At 41.1% G+C, this 14,550-nt stretch overlaps 1 protein-coding gene across 1 annotated transcript; it reads left to right on the forward strand.

Moving 5' to 3' along the window:
• The first annotated feature begins 3,256 nt into the window (after positions 1–3,256).
• On the forward strand, positions 3,257–13,911 carry npc1l1 (NPC1-like 1). The gene is made up of 21 exons (XM_035640576.2): positions 3,257–3,497; positions 5,083–5,244; positions 5,427–6,338; positions 6,609–6,902; positions 7,002–7,225; positions 7,324–7,424; positions 7,530–7,702; positions 8,064–8,192; positions 8,621–8,803; positions 8,892–9,006; positions 9,181–9,446; positions 9,592–9,681; positions 9,771–9,961; positions 11,002–11,129; positions 11,253–11,382; positions 11,472–11,527; positions 11,627–11,777; positions 11,921–12,152; positions 12,602–12,715; positions 12,856–13,018; positions 13,108–13,911. Exons 1-21 carry the CDS (start codon positions 3,456–3,458, stop codon positions 13,323–13,325), a joined length of 4,074 nt encoding a protein of 1,357 aa, XP_035496469.2. The 5' UTR covers positions 3,257–3,455; the 3' UTR covers positions 13,326–13,911.
• The last annotated feature ends 639 nt before the right edge of the window (positions 13,912–14,550 follow it).

Raw genomic sequence — 14,550 nt, forward strand, 5'->3', positions numbered from 1 at the left:
CAGTGTAATGAAAAACATAAATGAAAAAAAACATCCTTTGATAAAAAAAAACAGATTTTTGGGGGCATTTAAATAGATTAGAATCTCGCCGTTTTCCTGGGTGTCACAAAGGCCAGAAAGTTGGTCCCTCTAAGTCCACAGCAACTCAGAGTTTGAATGCAATGCCTGAAAGGTGGCAGGAGGGAAACTTCATTTTAGGTTTTTTTCCAGTTTTTATTCAGACAAGGTGATTTATACAAGAGCATGTGTTCAGCTCATCGGTTTACTTACCTTAAAAGGAAAAATCTCCTCTTGAGGTTGATTCTTCATATAGAAGACAAAATAACACTGGATGGGGAAGACACTCAACTAGAACTTTAAAACATGGCAGTGTTCATGTAATATTTCCTAACGTTCCCTGGACGTGAGCTTTTTTTTAACTTTTTTATTCCGTATATTTAAATTTAAACAGCATAATCTGTAATTTAGACAGAATAGTACAGTTCATTTTAGGGTAAATACATGTGATGTGACTTAATGGTATTTTCCCGTTGATTTGACAATAATAATTTATTTTCACAGTAAAATTATGTGTTTTCTACATATTATGACAGTAAAATTAAAAGTTATATACTGATTCTTGGTTAATGGTAATTTAATGTATTTAAAACGGTGATATGCTATTTTGGATTTTACGGTCTTTTATTGCTTCTATTTGACAGTTTTTTACCGTAATTTCTACAAATATTTCTAACAGTGTGGGTAAAGATTTTTCCTTTCACCTGCCAGGGAATCTTAAGATAAATTAGAATAGTTCATGTAATATCAAGTATTGTGTTTGAATCTGTTTCCTGCAGTTTGCCACAGAAAAAATTTACATACACCCAAATTCAGCATTTTTGCAATTTGACAAGGGAAAATGCTGAGCAGTATCAGTGCACATAACATTTTATCTATCACGTTTCTGTCTCACTAGTACAAATAGTACAATTATGACAAAGAAACATTGAAGTATTTCAAGGGAAGTACATTTATTTTTTTCCAAACAAATACACTGAAGTGCAACAGTAGCCTACTTATTGTGAAAAGTGGCCTCTTTAAAAGTCTTAAGAATAAGAATGTTGCACCTGGTTTGGTTCTACTTTTTCTATTCAGTGTATGGTGCAGTGAAAATAATATTACATATTATAAGTTTTCCCTATGTAAAAGCAATAATGGAAACTTCACATGTAACTGTCATTCATCATTCATTTATAGGGCAACTGTCTTTGCTCGCTCTCGCCCGACTGAGTGACTGGGTGGTGCACTTTGATGAGTGTTTGATTTTAACAAGACAATTGGTGCAGACATAGGAACAAAAAGACACATCATGCAAAACAGAACAGTTGAAATGAGAAAAGCATTAAATTCTTATTTCTCTGACAGCCTGAACAAATATTAACATTATCAAGGTAAGCATAACAAATGTAACGTGCTATTGACTTGGGTAATTCAAGTCAGCAGTGCCGCACAAACATTTCCTGTGTCTTCTTCCCAAGAGACACCTGGTGGTGTACTACAAACAAAATGTGTAAAGTGGTTAGTCATGTTGTCTTGGCATGACGGCTGTGGGTTTGGTGACTGACGTTCATACAAAAACAAAGGCCCCCAAAGTATGAAGACATTTTATCAGAAAGAAATGTGTCAAGGACTTTGGCAAATGCTTTTGCGGCGTTTGGGTTGTTTTACGTGACATATTTTGTCCATTGAAGGTACTTGACACTTATCGTTATATGACAAACATGCAGTGGATGCAGTTTTGCAGAGAAGCAGTGGCCAAACTATTACATGATATCAGTGATTTATTATGCTGTTCTTCATTCTTAATAGCAAAATCTCTGAATATTTAAAAAAAACGATTTACATGGGCATTTTTCGTCTAAAAAAATATGGTTCGGACTCATTTAAAACCACAACTAGATGTAGACTTCAGACTTCGAACATTTTGAGGTTACATTGTGGACCAATTTGATCTAACCTGGGCCCGTTCATGCTTGGATTTCTTAGAGTTTCCTTTCAATGCACCAAATGGTGCCAGAGTAGACTGAAAGTCTCAAGGTTATCCAAAGACAATTTAATGAGTGGTAAGTAAATAATCAATAGATACCTACATATATTAATGTATATACAGAGGTGCCGGATAAAACACTGTAAATAGAAGAAGTTAGATAGTTCATATCATGACTTCCTTACTGCACAGGCACTGGTTCTTGTCACGGTGCACACTGATTTAAAAAAAAAAAAAAAGATAAATAGATGTTTGTGCTGATAAATGACATGATTTTAACCTTTTATCCGAATAGCGTACACTACGGAGTCTAGTAGTTTTTGGTTTTGTCCAAGTTACAAAATTCTTCATGTTACAGTGACATATCAGCATTCCAAAGAACAAAGAGGGTCACCACACAGTATCTGCCTCATTTCTCCTTGTCTTATTTTACCATCTCTGTTTATCACAAATTGAAGGGCTCATGCACCTTCGCCCTGATAGCCCTGATGCTCTGGCAATCGGACCAGGGAGCCTCGGCTGTCAGCTTTATCTTGGCTCTGACCCTGACATGCGATAAGAACATTATTTACTGTATGAAGCTGATGTTAAGCAGGATGTGATCCAGGAATGATTAGTCATGTTGTCTTGGCATGACGGCCGTGGGTTTGATCAGTGACGTTCATACCAAACAAAAAGCCCCCCCAAAAAAGAATAAAATTTAATCAGAAATAAATGTGTCAAGGACATAAGCAGATGCTAATCTTCGCAGATGTTCTGCACCTTGGGGATCAAATGGACTGCACCCAGCAGTGTCACTTAGATTATGGTATAAAGGTCATGTTCAGGCCTGTAATGTTCTGTACTTTTCATATTTGAGGCATACACTGCCATAACAACAACAAAAAAAGGAATCTTCAGCTGGCTGTGATCAGATTGTTTTTTATTCAGAGCAACCAGCGTCTATATGTTCATGTGTCTTTAATAGAAACACCAAACGTTGCAGAATGAAGTGAAGTGAAGACACTCATGAGTGACGAACTGGGTGCGGTTGTTGTTTTGGATTCTCCTGTAGTTTCCTCCTTCTGCTTTGGATCTCCTCAGCAACCCTATCATAAACCCTCCCATGTTAATTATCAGACAGTGATATTGATCATTCATTACTGTGATTGGTCAGCCACTGCATCAGACCAGATAAGAAAGTTGAGACGTCACAGGAGTGGTGACAGTGGGCATGTCTCGATGATTCCCCTTTCCCCAACCCTAACACTGTTCGATAGGCAGACAGACAGCAGGAGTGAGAGGACACCTCTGACGCCACAGAGCACCTCTGTCACTGTCTGACTTTGTCTAATGTATCAGCCAACAGGCCAACAGTGATTAATATACACTCCATTTTACTGTACCTGAGGACCCTGACTCTTCCGTTGCTGAAAGACCCTAAGGAATCATGGTCCACCTAACAGCGCTGTTAGTTGTTCTGACTTGTATGGTAAGTTGTTGTTTTTTTGCCAGGTCGCTGATACCTGGCAGCTTAGTAATTGTGCATTGTGAAATAAATATTGTACAGTATGTAATAAACTTCATAAGATCTGTGACCAGTATTGAAAGGCAGAGGAATATATATGATTGCTTTTGTAATTTAAAAACTATATAGATTTCATCACATAATCACTGTTATTATTGATCCAATGTTTGATCACAAATTTAAATATTGTTTTGACAGTAACAACATAATTGTCAAAGCAAAACAATATTTCACTTCTTTCTTCTTTCCAGTTTCTTATATACACACATAAAATGTTAATATACATTACAATGTGTGCTGCATTTCACTTCATGTATTTCATTTTTGTTGGTTAAGGCATTTTAAATGTTCCATAGTTGTAAAAGTTTTAATCAAATAGTAAAAATCACATTGGAATTAAATTACATGGTATGAACTGGCATTTTAAAAGTTACTCTTAGACACTAGTGATTTTCATATTATCTATTTTTATTTATCCATAGGTCCAGTAGTTTTTTTTCTGAGTTTAAATTTGGTAGATTTATAAAGAGTGAAAGTGAGACATGAAGCCAACCAACAACCACACTGAATGAATGAATGCACTCTGTCATGAATTACAAATTTAATCAAAATACACGTTCAGGTCTTTATGGACCGTGTTTTAGTTACTATTTCATAGTTATTGTTGTCTGACAACACAAACATGTGGAACATTTACATTTACAACTTTATTGGGAATCTGTCTGTATTACAATACTCGATATATACGAGCACAGAGAGTAGGACAGAATCCAACAGACAAAGGGTTGAAACTGGGTAAAACTGGGCAGAATTCAAATTCGACCCAATGACATCAGTTGTTTACAACGGATCCACAACTGTTCTCAACTATGTCCTCAATTTTGCACATTAACCAGACGTGGTCCAGCCACATTCTCGGCTTTGACCTGTGTGTGTTTTACGTTTCAGTCATTTCATTATGCCGTGCATTTGAACAATTGCTAACCATAGTGCTTTTACATTGTTTAGAAAAGATTAAGATAAAATAAAGATAAAGATAAAAAGGGACAGACAAAGCCTGACATATAATTGTCCATTTTAATGTAACTATAATGTATCTATAAACTTGTCAAACATAATTTGAAAACACTTAGTTTTACATAAAAAGAAGTTCATTGTTTTGTAATTAGTTTTTGGGTGCTGTAATTAACCTTGAACACGTGCAACATATTTGAACTTTTCTGTTTTAAAGTAGCTGAAATAGCTGGTCGCAATACACCTATAAAGTCATTATGACACTAGTAGGATATTTTTGTCTTGAATGGTGGTGAATATGATAAACTTAGCAGCTCTTTATTTTACAATAAACTTACAATGTTTGGGATTCATATGAGAAATGGTGAAGCAAGCTAGGGCAAAAAAAAGCTTATAATACACATCAAAATGACAAGTTAATATGAAATCTAACATTTGTGTTGAAATGTCTCTGGGTTGTGAGTTGAAAATCCATTTAATTGTTTCTTTCTTCTCGTCACAAGTGAGCCTTACAGTTGAAATCTCTTCCACACAGGTGCTGTCGCAGGCCCAACATGAGCCCGGCTACTGCGCTTTCTATGAGGAGTGTGGACGTAACCCATTGATAGAGGGATCCCTCATTCCTCCCATTGTCCCCTGTCTAAACTACAGCCGTGCCCGGCAGCTCACAGGACAGCACTACAGGAAACTCAAACAGGTCTGTATCTGCTGCTTACTGTTTCAGTAAGGCCGAGAACAGGGATGAGTAAAGCATTGTAGAATAAGGCCAGTCTAAGTCTTCATTCATTCTTAGGACATTATTTGAAATATGCAGTTCAAGGTGAACTTGTGTTGGAATCTGTCACATGAAAAAAAACCCAGCACCTGTTCTTCCTTCAGGTGTGTCCCATTCTGGACCATGGTGAGAACAACACGCGCGCCTGCTGCTCCCTCAAACAGCTCTCATCCCTGGAAATGAGTCTGACCCTGTCCAAGGCCGTGCTGATCCGGTGCCCCACTTGCGCTGAGAACTTTGCCCACCTGCACTGCATCAACACCTGCAGCCCCAACCAGAGCCAGACGGTGAAGATCACAAAGGTCATGAACATCACTCAGCTCGGCGAGACGAAGGAGGTCGTGGTTGGTTACCAGGCATTCCTCAGCACCACATTTGCAGACGGCGCCTTCCAATCTTGTCAAAATGTCAGGATACCCGCCACAGGAGGCCTCGCCATTGCCACCATGTGTGGCCGCTACGGCGCCAAGCTGTGCAACCCCCAGCGCTGGTATGACTTCCAAGGAGACTCCAGTAACGGCCTGGCTCCATTGGACATCGACTTCAGGCTGGTGAAAGAGGGAGACACCGAGGGACTACCAAAAGGAGTGATTCCCTATAATGGACGCGCGCTAATGTGTAACGAGACCACACCATCCGGAGGTCAAGTCTGCTCCTGCCAAGACTGCCAAGAGTCCTGCCCGAGTGTGTCTCACCCACCACCACCTCCTGGTCCCTTCAGACTGCTGGGGACAGACGGCTTCCTCGTGATTTCTCTCATCTTACTCTGTCTCCTGCTATTTGCCTTCGTGCTTTATATCTCTGTCTCTTGCTTGGCGAAGTCTCAGAAGCGAGAGGACGAAAAGAAAGGAAAGAGAAAAGGGAGAGGCAAAGACCAAAACAGCAATGATGTGACTCAGCGACTCATTGACCCGTCAGAGGTGACGTGCGCTGAGAGGAACAGCATGGCGGCTCAAGCTTTCCTGAGCCTGGAGTTTCGGAACTGGGGCACCTTCATGGCCACTTACCCCCTCACAGTAAGTCTTTTTGTCCAGTAAGAGTACGTGTTCGCAGGTATTGATCATTGACTGTAAATAAAGTCAGACCTGCTCATTGTTTTATTTGGCAAGGTGAGATTCCCTGCGTGTAGAAATAAACTTGAATGAGTGAATTGAGAAGAACGGACTGGAAGCACATTTCACAAGGATTGTCTCAACGTGTAGACACCGTGGCTTTTAAGAAAACAAAGGTTGTCAGCCTGACGAAGGAGACGTGTCTCTGTTGCTGAAGTTGTATTTTCTTTCAAGGTGCTCCTGCTGTCGGCTGCAGTCGTGGCTGTTTTCGCTGCTGGACTCAAATCCATTGAGCTCATCACTGACCCAGTGGAGCTGTGGTCTGCTCCCGACAGCCGTGCCCGCCAGGAGAAAGACTTCCATGACACGCACTTTGACCCCTTCTTCAGGACGAACCAGCTGATCTTGACAGCGCCAGACAGAAAAGGCCACATTTATGATTCCTTGCTGTTTGGACTGCAGAACTTTAGCGGAATTGTATCCAAGGATCTCATCATTGAGCTGCTGGAGCTCCAGAAACGAATACAGGTGAAAAAAAGAAGAAAAAAGAATAAGCTCAGAATCAAAGTCGATACTTTGCCATGTTTGCAAAAGCTCATTATATTACTATACTACTCTCTTTATTAGAACATCGAGTTCTGGTCAGATGATCTGAACCGCACTGCCAGTCTGAAGGACGTGTGCTTCGCACCGTTGAGCCCAAACAACGTCTCCCTGACGGACTGTGCGGTCAACAGTTTGCCGCAGTACTTCCAGAACAGCATCGACAACATTAACGCTAAGGTGAACATGACAGAGCTGGGAGTGACCAAGGAGGTGGACTGGAGAGACCATTTGATCTACTGCCTCAAGTAAGGATTCGGCAAATGGAATTTCAAATCAAACAGTGATTGATCTGCACTTTCCCAGCAACTTTAACCTAACTTCACAATTCTCTTCTTCTGTCCAGCTCTCCCCTGTCCTTCAAAGACATCACTGATTTAGGTTTGAGCTGCATGGCTGACTATGGAGCGCCAGTCTTCTCCTTTCTGGCAGTGGGGGGCTATGAGAGTGAGTGATTTTCAGCGTTATCTTTTACACACAAAAATACCTGTTCCATCAACGCAGGATGGCACTTCTAATTCACTTCAACATTAAATGTCTCGCTTTTCCCAGATGACGACTTCACCAATGCCGAGGCTTTGATCATGACCTTCTCCCTCAACAACTATGCTCGCAACAACCCCAAGTTTGAAGTGGCCATGCAGTGGGAGAAAGAGTTTCTTAAAATTGTCCAAGACTACCAGAAGAGCCCCGCCAACAACTTCACATTTGCATACATGGCAGAGGTAGAGTAAACTCACGGATCACATCGTCCATGTTTCACATTACAAAAATGTTTAATCTCCCCCTTGGGACTGTCTCCCATTTGAGACTGTCCAGGGACCTTTGTTGCATGTGAAGTGTCAGTATCCCTCCACGTATTTGCTGTCGGCTCTCTGTCATCTCATATCGTTTCAAATCAAAAATGCTCAAAAAGGGTTATCAGTGCCATGCTGATACAAATCTGCTGTCGTAGACAGCAGATTGTATCATGGACACATGGTAACATGTGTTGACACCTTACCTCTTTTACACCTCCCTATCTTTAACTCTTAAGCCCCTAATCTTTGAATTCTCTCTGGTACCACCCCCCTCCTTTCTCCACAGAGATCTCTGGAGGATGAAATAAATCGGACAACAGCGGAGGACATCCCCATCTTCATGATCAGCTATGCTGTAATCTTTGTTTACATTGCTGTTGCACTGGGGGAGTACTCGTCGTGGAAACGCATACTGGTAAGACTTTACATGTAGCCATGTCTGTGTTTATTATGACACTTTCACATTACTCAGATTGTCAGTCTTCATTCACTGCTGTGCTGAACTACAGACCAGCCTCACAAAGGTGCTTGCATGTACACAATTAGTCTTTTTAAGCTGTTCATACACAATTTGATTAATTCAACATTAAAAACCGAGGTATGCATGTGCATCTAAAAAGAAGTTAACATTTATAAAACGGTAATTATCATGCACATGATAAGGAGAAACTGCAGCAGTATGGCTATGTCAGCTGTATGGTGCTTATCTTGCACTTTCAGCACTTAGGTTTATTGGCCACAAAGTTATACAATACAAACAACATAATATAGCAAAGATATGGGAAACCAATGGTTCACTGAGTTGACTGAACATCTGGAGTTTTATCTCTGTATATCCTCAAGGTGGACTCCAAGTTCCTGGTGGGTCTGGGTGGGATCCTGGTGGTGGGCTGTTCTGTCCTGGCTTCCATGGGCTTCTACTCCTGGATCGGCATCCCCTCGTCGCTGGTCGTTCTGCAGGTCGTGCCCTTCCTGGTGCTCGCTGTAGGAGCTGACAACATCTTCATCTTTGTTCTGGAGTTCCAGGTAAATATATGTTGTGCACCGTGAGTGTTTAACATGGATGATTTTGTAAGATATGTATGTCATTTTTGGTGATGTTCCTCCCATGCAGAGAGATGTGCGGAGGCCCGGGGAGAAAAGAGAGGAGCAGATTGGTCGCGTCCTTGGAAACGTAGCTCCCAGCATGCTCCTGTGCAGTCTGTCTGAGTCCGTCTGTTTCTTCCTTGGTAAGAACATTTTTTGGCTTGACAAACAAAGCACATGAACAAAGAGCAAACAGCTAACAGTGACATATTAAAAGGTTTAACTTAAGTGCAATTCAGTACAGTGAGTAGGAAGGTACCATTGAGTTTCCATACAATGTGTTAACCTGCAGTCATGTTTCTGGTGTGCCACCCAAGGGGCCCTCTCCACCATGCCAGCAGTCAAGACCTTTGCTCTGTATGCTGCTCTGGCTGTGCTCATGGACTTCATCCTCCAGATGACGGCCTTTGTGGCGCTGCTGTCCCTTGATGCCCGGCGCCAAGACAACAACCGCTGTGAACTACTGTGCTGTGTCACCGTGTCAGCCCAGCATCCTAAAAAGCCGAACGAGGGCTTTCTGCTTCCCCTAATGAGGAAATACTACGCCCCGGTCCTACTGCATCGTTACACCAGGATCTTAGTGGTAAAGCCATAACATAAGACCATTTGACAGATTCTCAACCTGTGACGTCTTTTTCTTGTTAAAATATCATAAAACCCAAAGTTAAAAGGTCATTTTGTCTCGTGTTTTAACTGGACAGTTCTTGATTACACTGAGTCTCCCGCAGATGTTTGTTTTCATCTTCATGCTCTGTGGATCCGTATTCCTCATGTTTAATGTCACGGTTGGTCTGGATCAGGAACTGGCTATGCCTCAGGTCAGTACGCACAGCTATATAAATATAAATGACTGCTCGCACACTCTCCTTTTAATGTAACCTGACAAACATTACTGTTTTTGGTGCAGGGCTCGTACATGTTGGACTATTTCAAGTACCTCTACAAATACTTTGAAGTCGGAGTCCCTGTTTACTTTGTGACAAAACGGGGCTTCAACTTCACCACTGTGGAGGGCATGAATGCAGTCTGCTCCAGCGTGGGCTGTGATCAATTCTCACTGACCCAGAAGATTCAGTACGCCACCAACTACCCCGATCAGTGAGTCAGTGGGTTCATTTTTCATAATCTCGAAAGGGGAAAAATGTAGGCTCTTGGAAAATGTTGCTTCTATACTCTGTAATAACCAATTCCTCAGTTCAGAAGAGCGAAGAGTGTCCTTCACATCATCATCATTTTTTAACTGACAGATCCTTGAACCTAGGTTCAAGGATGACTTCAGCCTGGTATCGTAGTGGTAACTTCTTGCATACTAGCCAATCTGATCAGTTAATGATAAACTGAGTTATATGAACGCCACTGATCAGATAAAAAGGTGCCTCTAACTGATCATGTCAAAACAATATCCCCTACAATATCCTCTATTATTACTTTAATTAATATGAGTGTAGAACTTCCAGGTGTATTCTTGCGTGTTTAGTATCTTGCAGTTTAGTATATAAATATTCCACCAAAAGAAAACTTGTGATTCATTAACTAATGACATTTATTACCCAATACTCACGAGATGTGTCTGAAACCCTTGTCATTATGATAGTATAAGATAACTTGCAGGTGATCGTGACAGTTGGATGGATTATAATTAACAATAAACTTTTATTCTTTAAGATAAGCTTACTCACTTATTGTTAGTATTATGAGTTGCTTTCGAGCAAATAGGACAAAATAGGGAAAATTATCATATCATATAATAGTGAAAAGGTTTAGTGTCCAAAACTGTGAACATGACTGTCAAAAGTGGAAAAAAAGACATTTTTGAAAAATACTAGCACATGGAAACATGCATCCAGCTGTTTACATCTATATACATCTGAGTCTCAGAAAGTGCTGATGAATGGATTTCATGCATGTTATTTTTGGTCTATCCATGGGATTTGGTGACAATACTGCTTATGTGTGTGTGGGATTCCTCCGAGGTTAGCTGGACTCTAATTTGCACTAATGTATGAATGTGAGTATGAATGGTTGTTTGTCTCCCCGCAACCCTTAAAGGATAAGCAACATAGATTATGGATGAAGGACCATTAGTCTCATCTTTTAACATGAACATTTTTCCTGTCTGTTGTCAATGTGATCTGTAGATCCTACATTGCTATTCCTGCTAACTCTTGGGTAGATGACTTCATTGACTGGCTGAACCCTGGATCCAAATGCTGTCGTCTGTACAACGCCAATATAAACAATGGAACGTTCTGTCCTGCAAGTGAACGTGAGAAACGCTGCCGAGAAAACACCCCATGAACATACATTGTTTTCTGCGAATGTCCTTAAATGATGAAAGACATGAGCGTTACTTTATTAACACTCTTCCTCTGCTCCCGTGTCTCAATAGTTGCTCAACGTTGTCGGCGTAAATGTATGGTCGCTCCTCCAGATGGCGTCTTAAGACCCAATGTGACACAGTTTGACCGTTACCTCCCTGACTTCCTGGGCAACAGGCCTGACCTGCAGTGCCCCAAAGGGTGTGTATCGTGGCTGCACAAATACACACACGAAAAGATCATCGCGACCTGACAACAACATTCTCACTGCTCATTCCCTCTTTTAACAGTGGTCTAGGAGCCTATGACAAAGCCGTGGTGAAAGATGCGAGTGGAGAAATTATAGGTAAATCATCGCAAATCATCACGAAGCAGTCAGGGATGTCACTGTTTATTCTTTTATGTAATAACGATAATATTGAGTGAACCCCCCCTATGTTCCCAGCCTCTCGGTTCATGGCTTACCACACGCCTTTAACGAACTCTCAGGAGTTCACCGCTGCGCTGCTGAAGTCCAGAGAGCTGGCACACAACATCACCATGGGCATGAGGCAAATACCGGGCACCTCACCTGACTTTGAAGTATTTCCGTACACGTATGTCCCTTTTTTGTTCCCAAACTTCACGTCGCCTTCCATCTACAGCACTGTGAAGGGGCAGATTGGATTTATTATGTCTATGGCACTGGACGTTAAATCTGTACTCTCTCACCATTATTTCGCTTTCCTCCTTGTTCCAGGCTCACTAATGTGTTTTACGAGCAGTACTTGACTGTTGTGCCAGAGGGACTCTTCAACATCTCCCTGTGTCTGCTGCCCACATTCGTGGTGTGCTGCCTTCTGCTGGGGCTTGACCTCCGCTCCGGCCTTCTCAACCTGATTACCATCATCATGATCGTCGTGGATACTGTTGGCGTCATGACACTGTGGGACATCGACTACAACGCAGTGGCCCTGATCAATCTGGTCACGGTGAGAACATGCCTGTGATGGGGATTGAAGGGGCACCCCACCAATTTCACAAATGTTGAAGTTCATTTCACTCGGCGAGCTGCTCAACCTGAGAAGACAGCTGTTTAATATCTCATGTGGTGTTATCTCGCAAGTCTATCGAGTCACCCAACAGTTCAATACTGGGATGTTTATTTGCTGTTTTTGTTCGACATAAATTTGTGATGCTTGATTGTGTGATTGAATGAGGGTTTATGATCCATATCATTGGGTTTTGTTTTATTAATATATATTTTTTGGTTTAAACTGCACAAGTAAAATTAAATTTAACCTTTCAGTGATAATAATGGTTTATAGAAATATAATTATAGTATAAAAAACATTAACAGAAACATTGCTTTCAGATACACACACACATATGTATATATTAATATTCACATTTATATAAACATTCTACATTTTGTTTGCAGGCGGTGGGCATCTCTGTTGAGTTTGTGTCACATATGACAAGATCCTTTGCACTAAGCACCAAGCCCTCACACGTGGAAAGAGCTATGGAGGCTACAGCTAACATGGGCAGTGCGGTAAGTAAACTATGAGGCGATCCAGAGCGGAATCACAAATCTAAAGCAAAAGATCAGGGACAAATCCATTCACTTTTAGTGCCACACAATGTGAATTGTTTAAGCATCCATGGTAAACATGTTTATTTTGTACCCGGAAGGTGTTTGCTGGTGTTGCCATGACCAACCTTCCTGGCATCCTTGTGCTTGCGTTTGCCAAAGCGCAGCTCATCCAGATCTTCTTCTTCCGGTTAAACCTGGTCATCACTCTGCTGGGGTTGGCCCACGGACTCATATTCCTCCCTGTGCTGCTCAGTTACTTTGGTACCAGCACATTCTTTTTCTATGCATTCTTAGGGGAACCAATGACACTGCGAGCAAAGACTAAATCTCCATGTTTTTCTTTTTCCTAGGTCCTGGTGTGAATAAGGCGGTGCTGCTGCAGCTCCAGCAGGCCAAAGCAAAGGCCAGCCAGGAGCTGGAGACGAGGACCAACACGAGACAAGTCTATGACAACCTGAGCTATGAGGACAATGAGATAAAACTGGACCCAGACTCCGAAAAGGCTGTCACAGACGCAAGCGGACCTTCAACAATTAAAGAAAAAGTGGAGAGAATTGACCGTTTTTGAGCACCATCAACAAAAACTGCTATAAAACCTCAAAGATGAGCAAATACCTCAGTAACAAACTGCAAAAGGATGGACTCAGAAAAAGACAAAGATAGTAAACAAAGTCAGGCATCTGGCTCTTCCATATGGAAATCATTAACTTAAATATGTACCTCAATCAAAAAAGGGACCAGGGGACAGTCAACAGCAAAATACAACTGTGCAGTATTTCTGAGCAATGCAAGAGTGGACTATTGTAATAAGTGTCAACCTTCCTCTCTCATCAAATGAGAAACTCGTTTGAGGTCTCTCTGCACAGGCGCTGCAACTGAGCAAGATTTGTTTTTCAGTTGTGCAAAACTGTGACAGGACAGGAAGCCGGCAAACGTTCTTGAATTAGTCATTTTATATTTTTCTATTGAAAGTAATTATTTTGTATGTAAATACTTCACGAGTACTGCTCTGAGTGATTTGATATAACTCATACCCCGGCATTTCCTAGGAGAGTTTCTTCCATTGCAGTATGTTGCTATTGCTGTAAAATGTGAAATCAGTGAGAAAATATTAAATGTTTTACTACTTGAATAAATATCCTTATCCGTTTTTATCTGGTTATAAACTGATTTGAATTTGTTGTTTTCGGTGTACAAAACACAAGAGACCAAAACTTTGGCTGGAATTTCCACTTCCCAAGGACTTGCAGCACTGTAGAATGCTCTCTTTAAAAATTTTTGTTATTACATTAGCAATAGTACAAATTCCCCTTCAAGTATACAAGTATTAAAGAACTCGTTTGGGCTCAAAACTGTGCTTTTTCTAATGGAATAAAAAAAATTGTAAATAAATTAAAGGAAGCATTCTGCAACTTAACTAATCACCCAATACTGTTCATTTTCTATCTCCATTTGCTTGGAGGCAGATGACGTCCTTTTCCTAGGTGCACTAGGTTTGTTTTAATCCCAAAAAAATATAAACGTTTTCTGTAGGCTGTGCACTTAAGCCAGTATCCCGCTCTCCATGTTCCCACCATTTGCTTTCCCTGTGTATATTCTCTGTATATTCATGTACGTACAGTAACAAAGTTGGAGTTGTCACACTACAGGTGTACGTCCAGGGTTCGCATGTAGCGTCAGAATTGTTGTAGGATTTATGAAAGCAGGACACCATTTCAATACAGAACAGAATAGTGAATACTAAGGGTAACTGGGTCACTCTAAGGGGACAGTTTATTTTCCTTTTTTACAAG

Source organism: Scophthalmus maximus, chromosome 19 (assembly GCF_022379125.1).
Source record: "Scophthalmus maximus strain ysfricsl-2021 chromosome 19, ASM2237912v1, whole genome shotgun sequence".
NCBI classification, from domain to species: Eukaryota; Metazoa; Chordata; class Actinopteri; order Pleuronectiformes; family Scophthalmidae; genus Scophthalmus; species Scophthalmus maximus.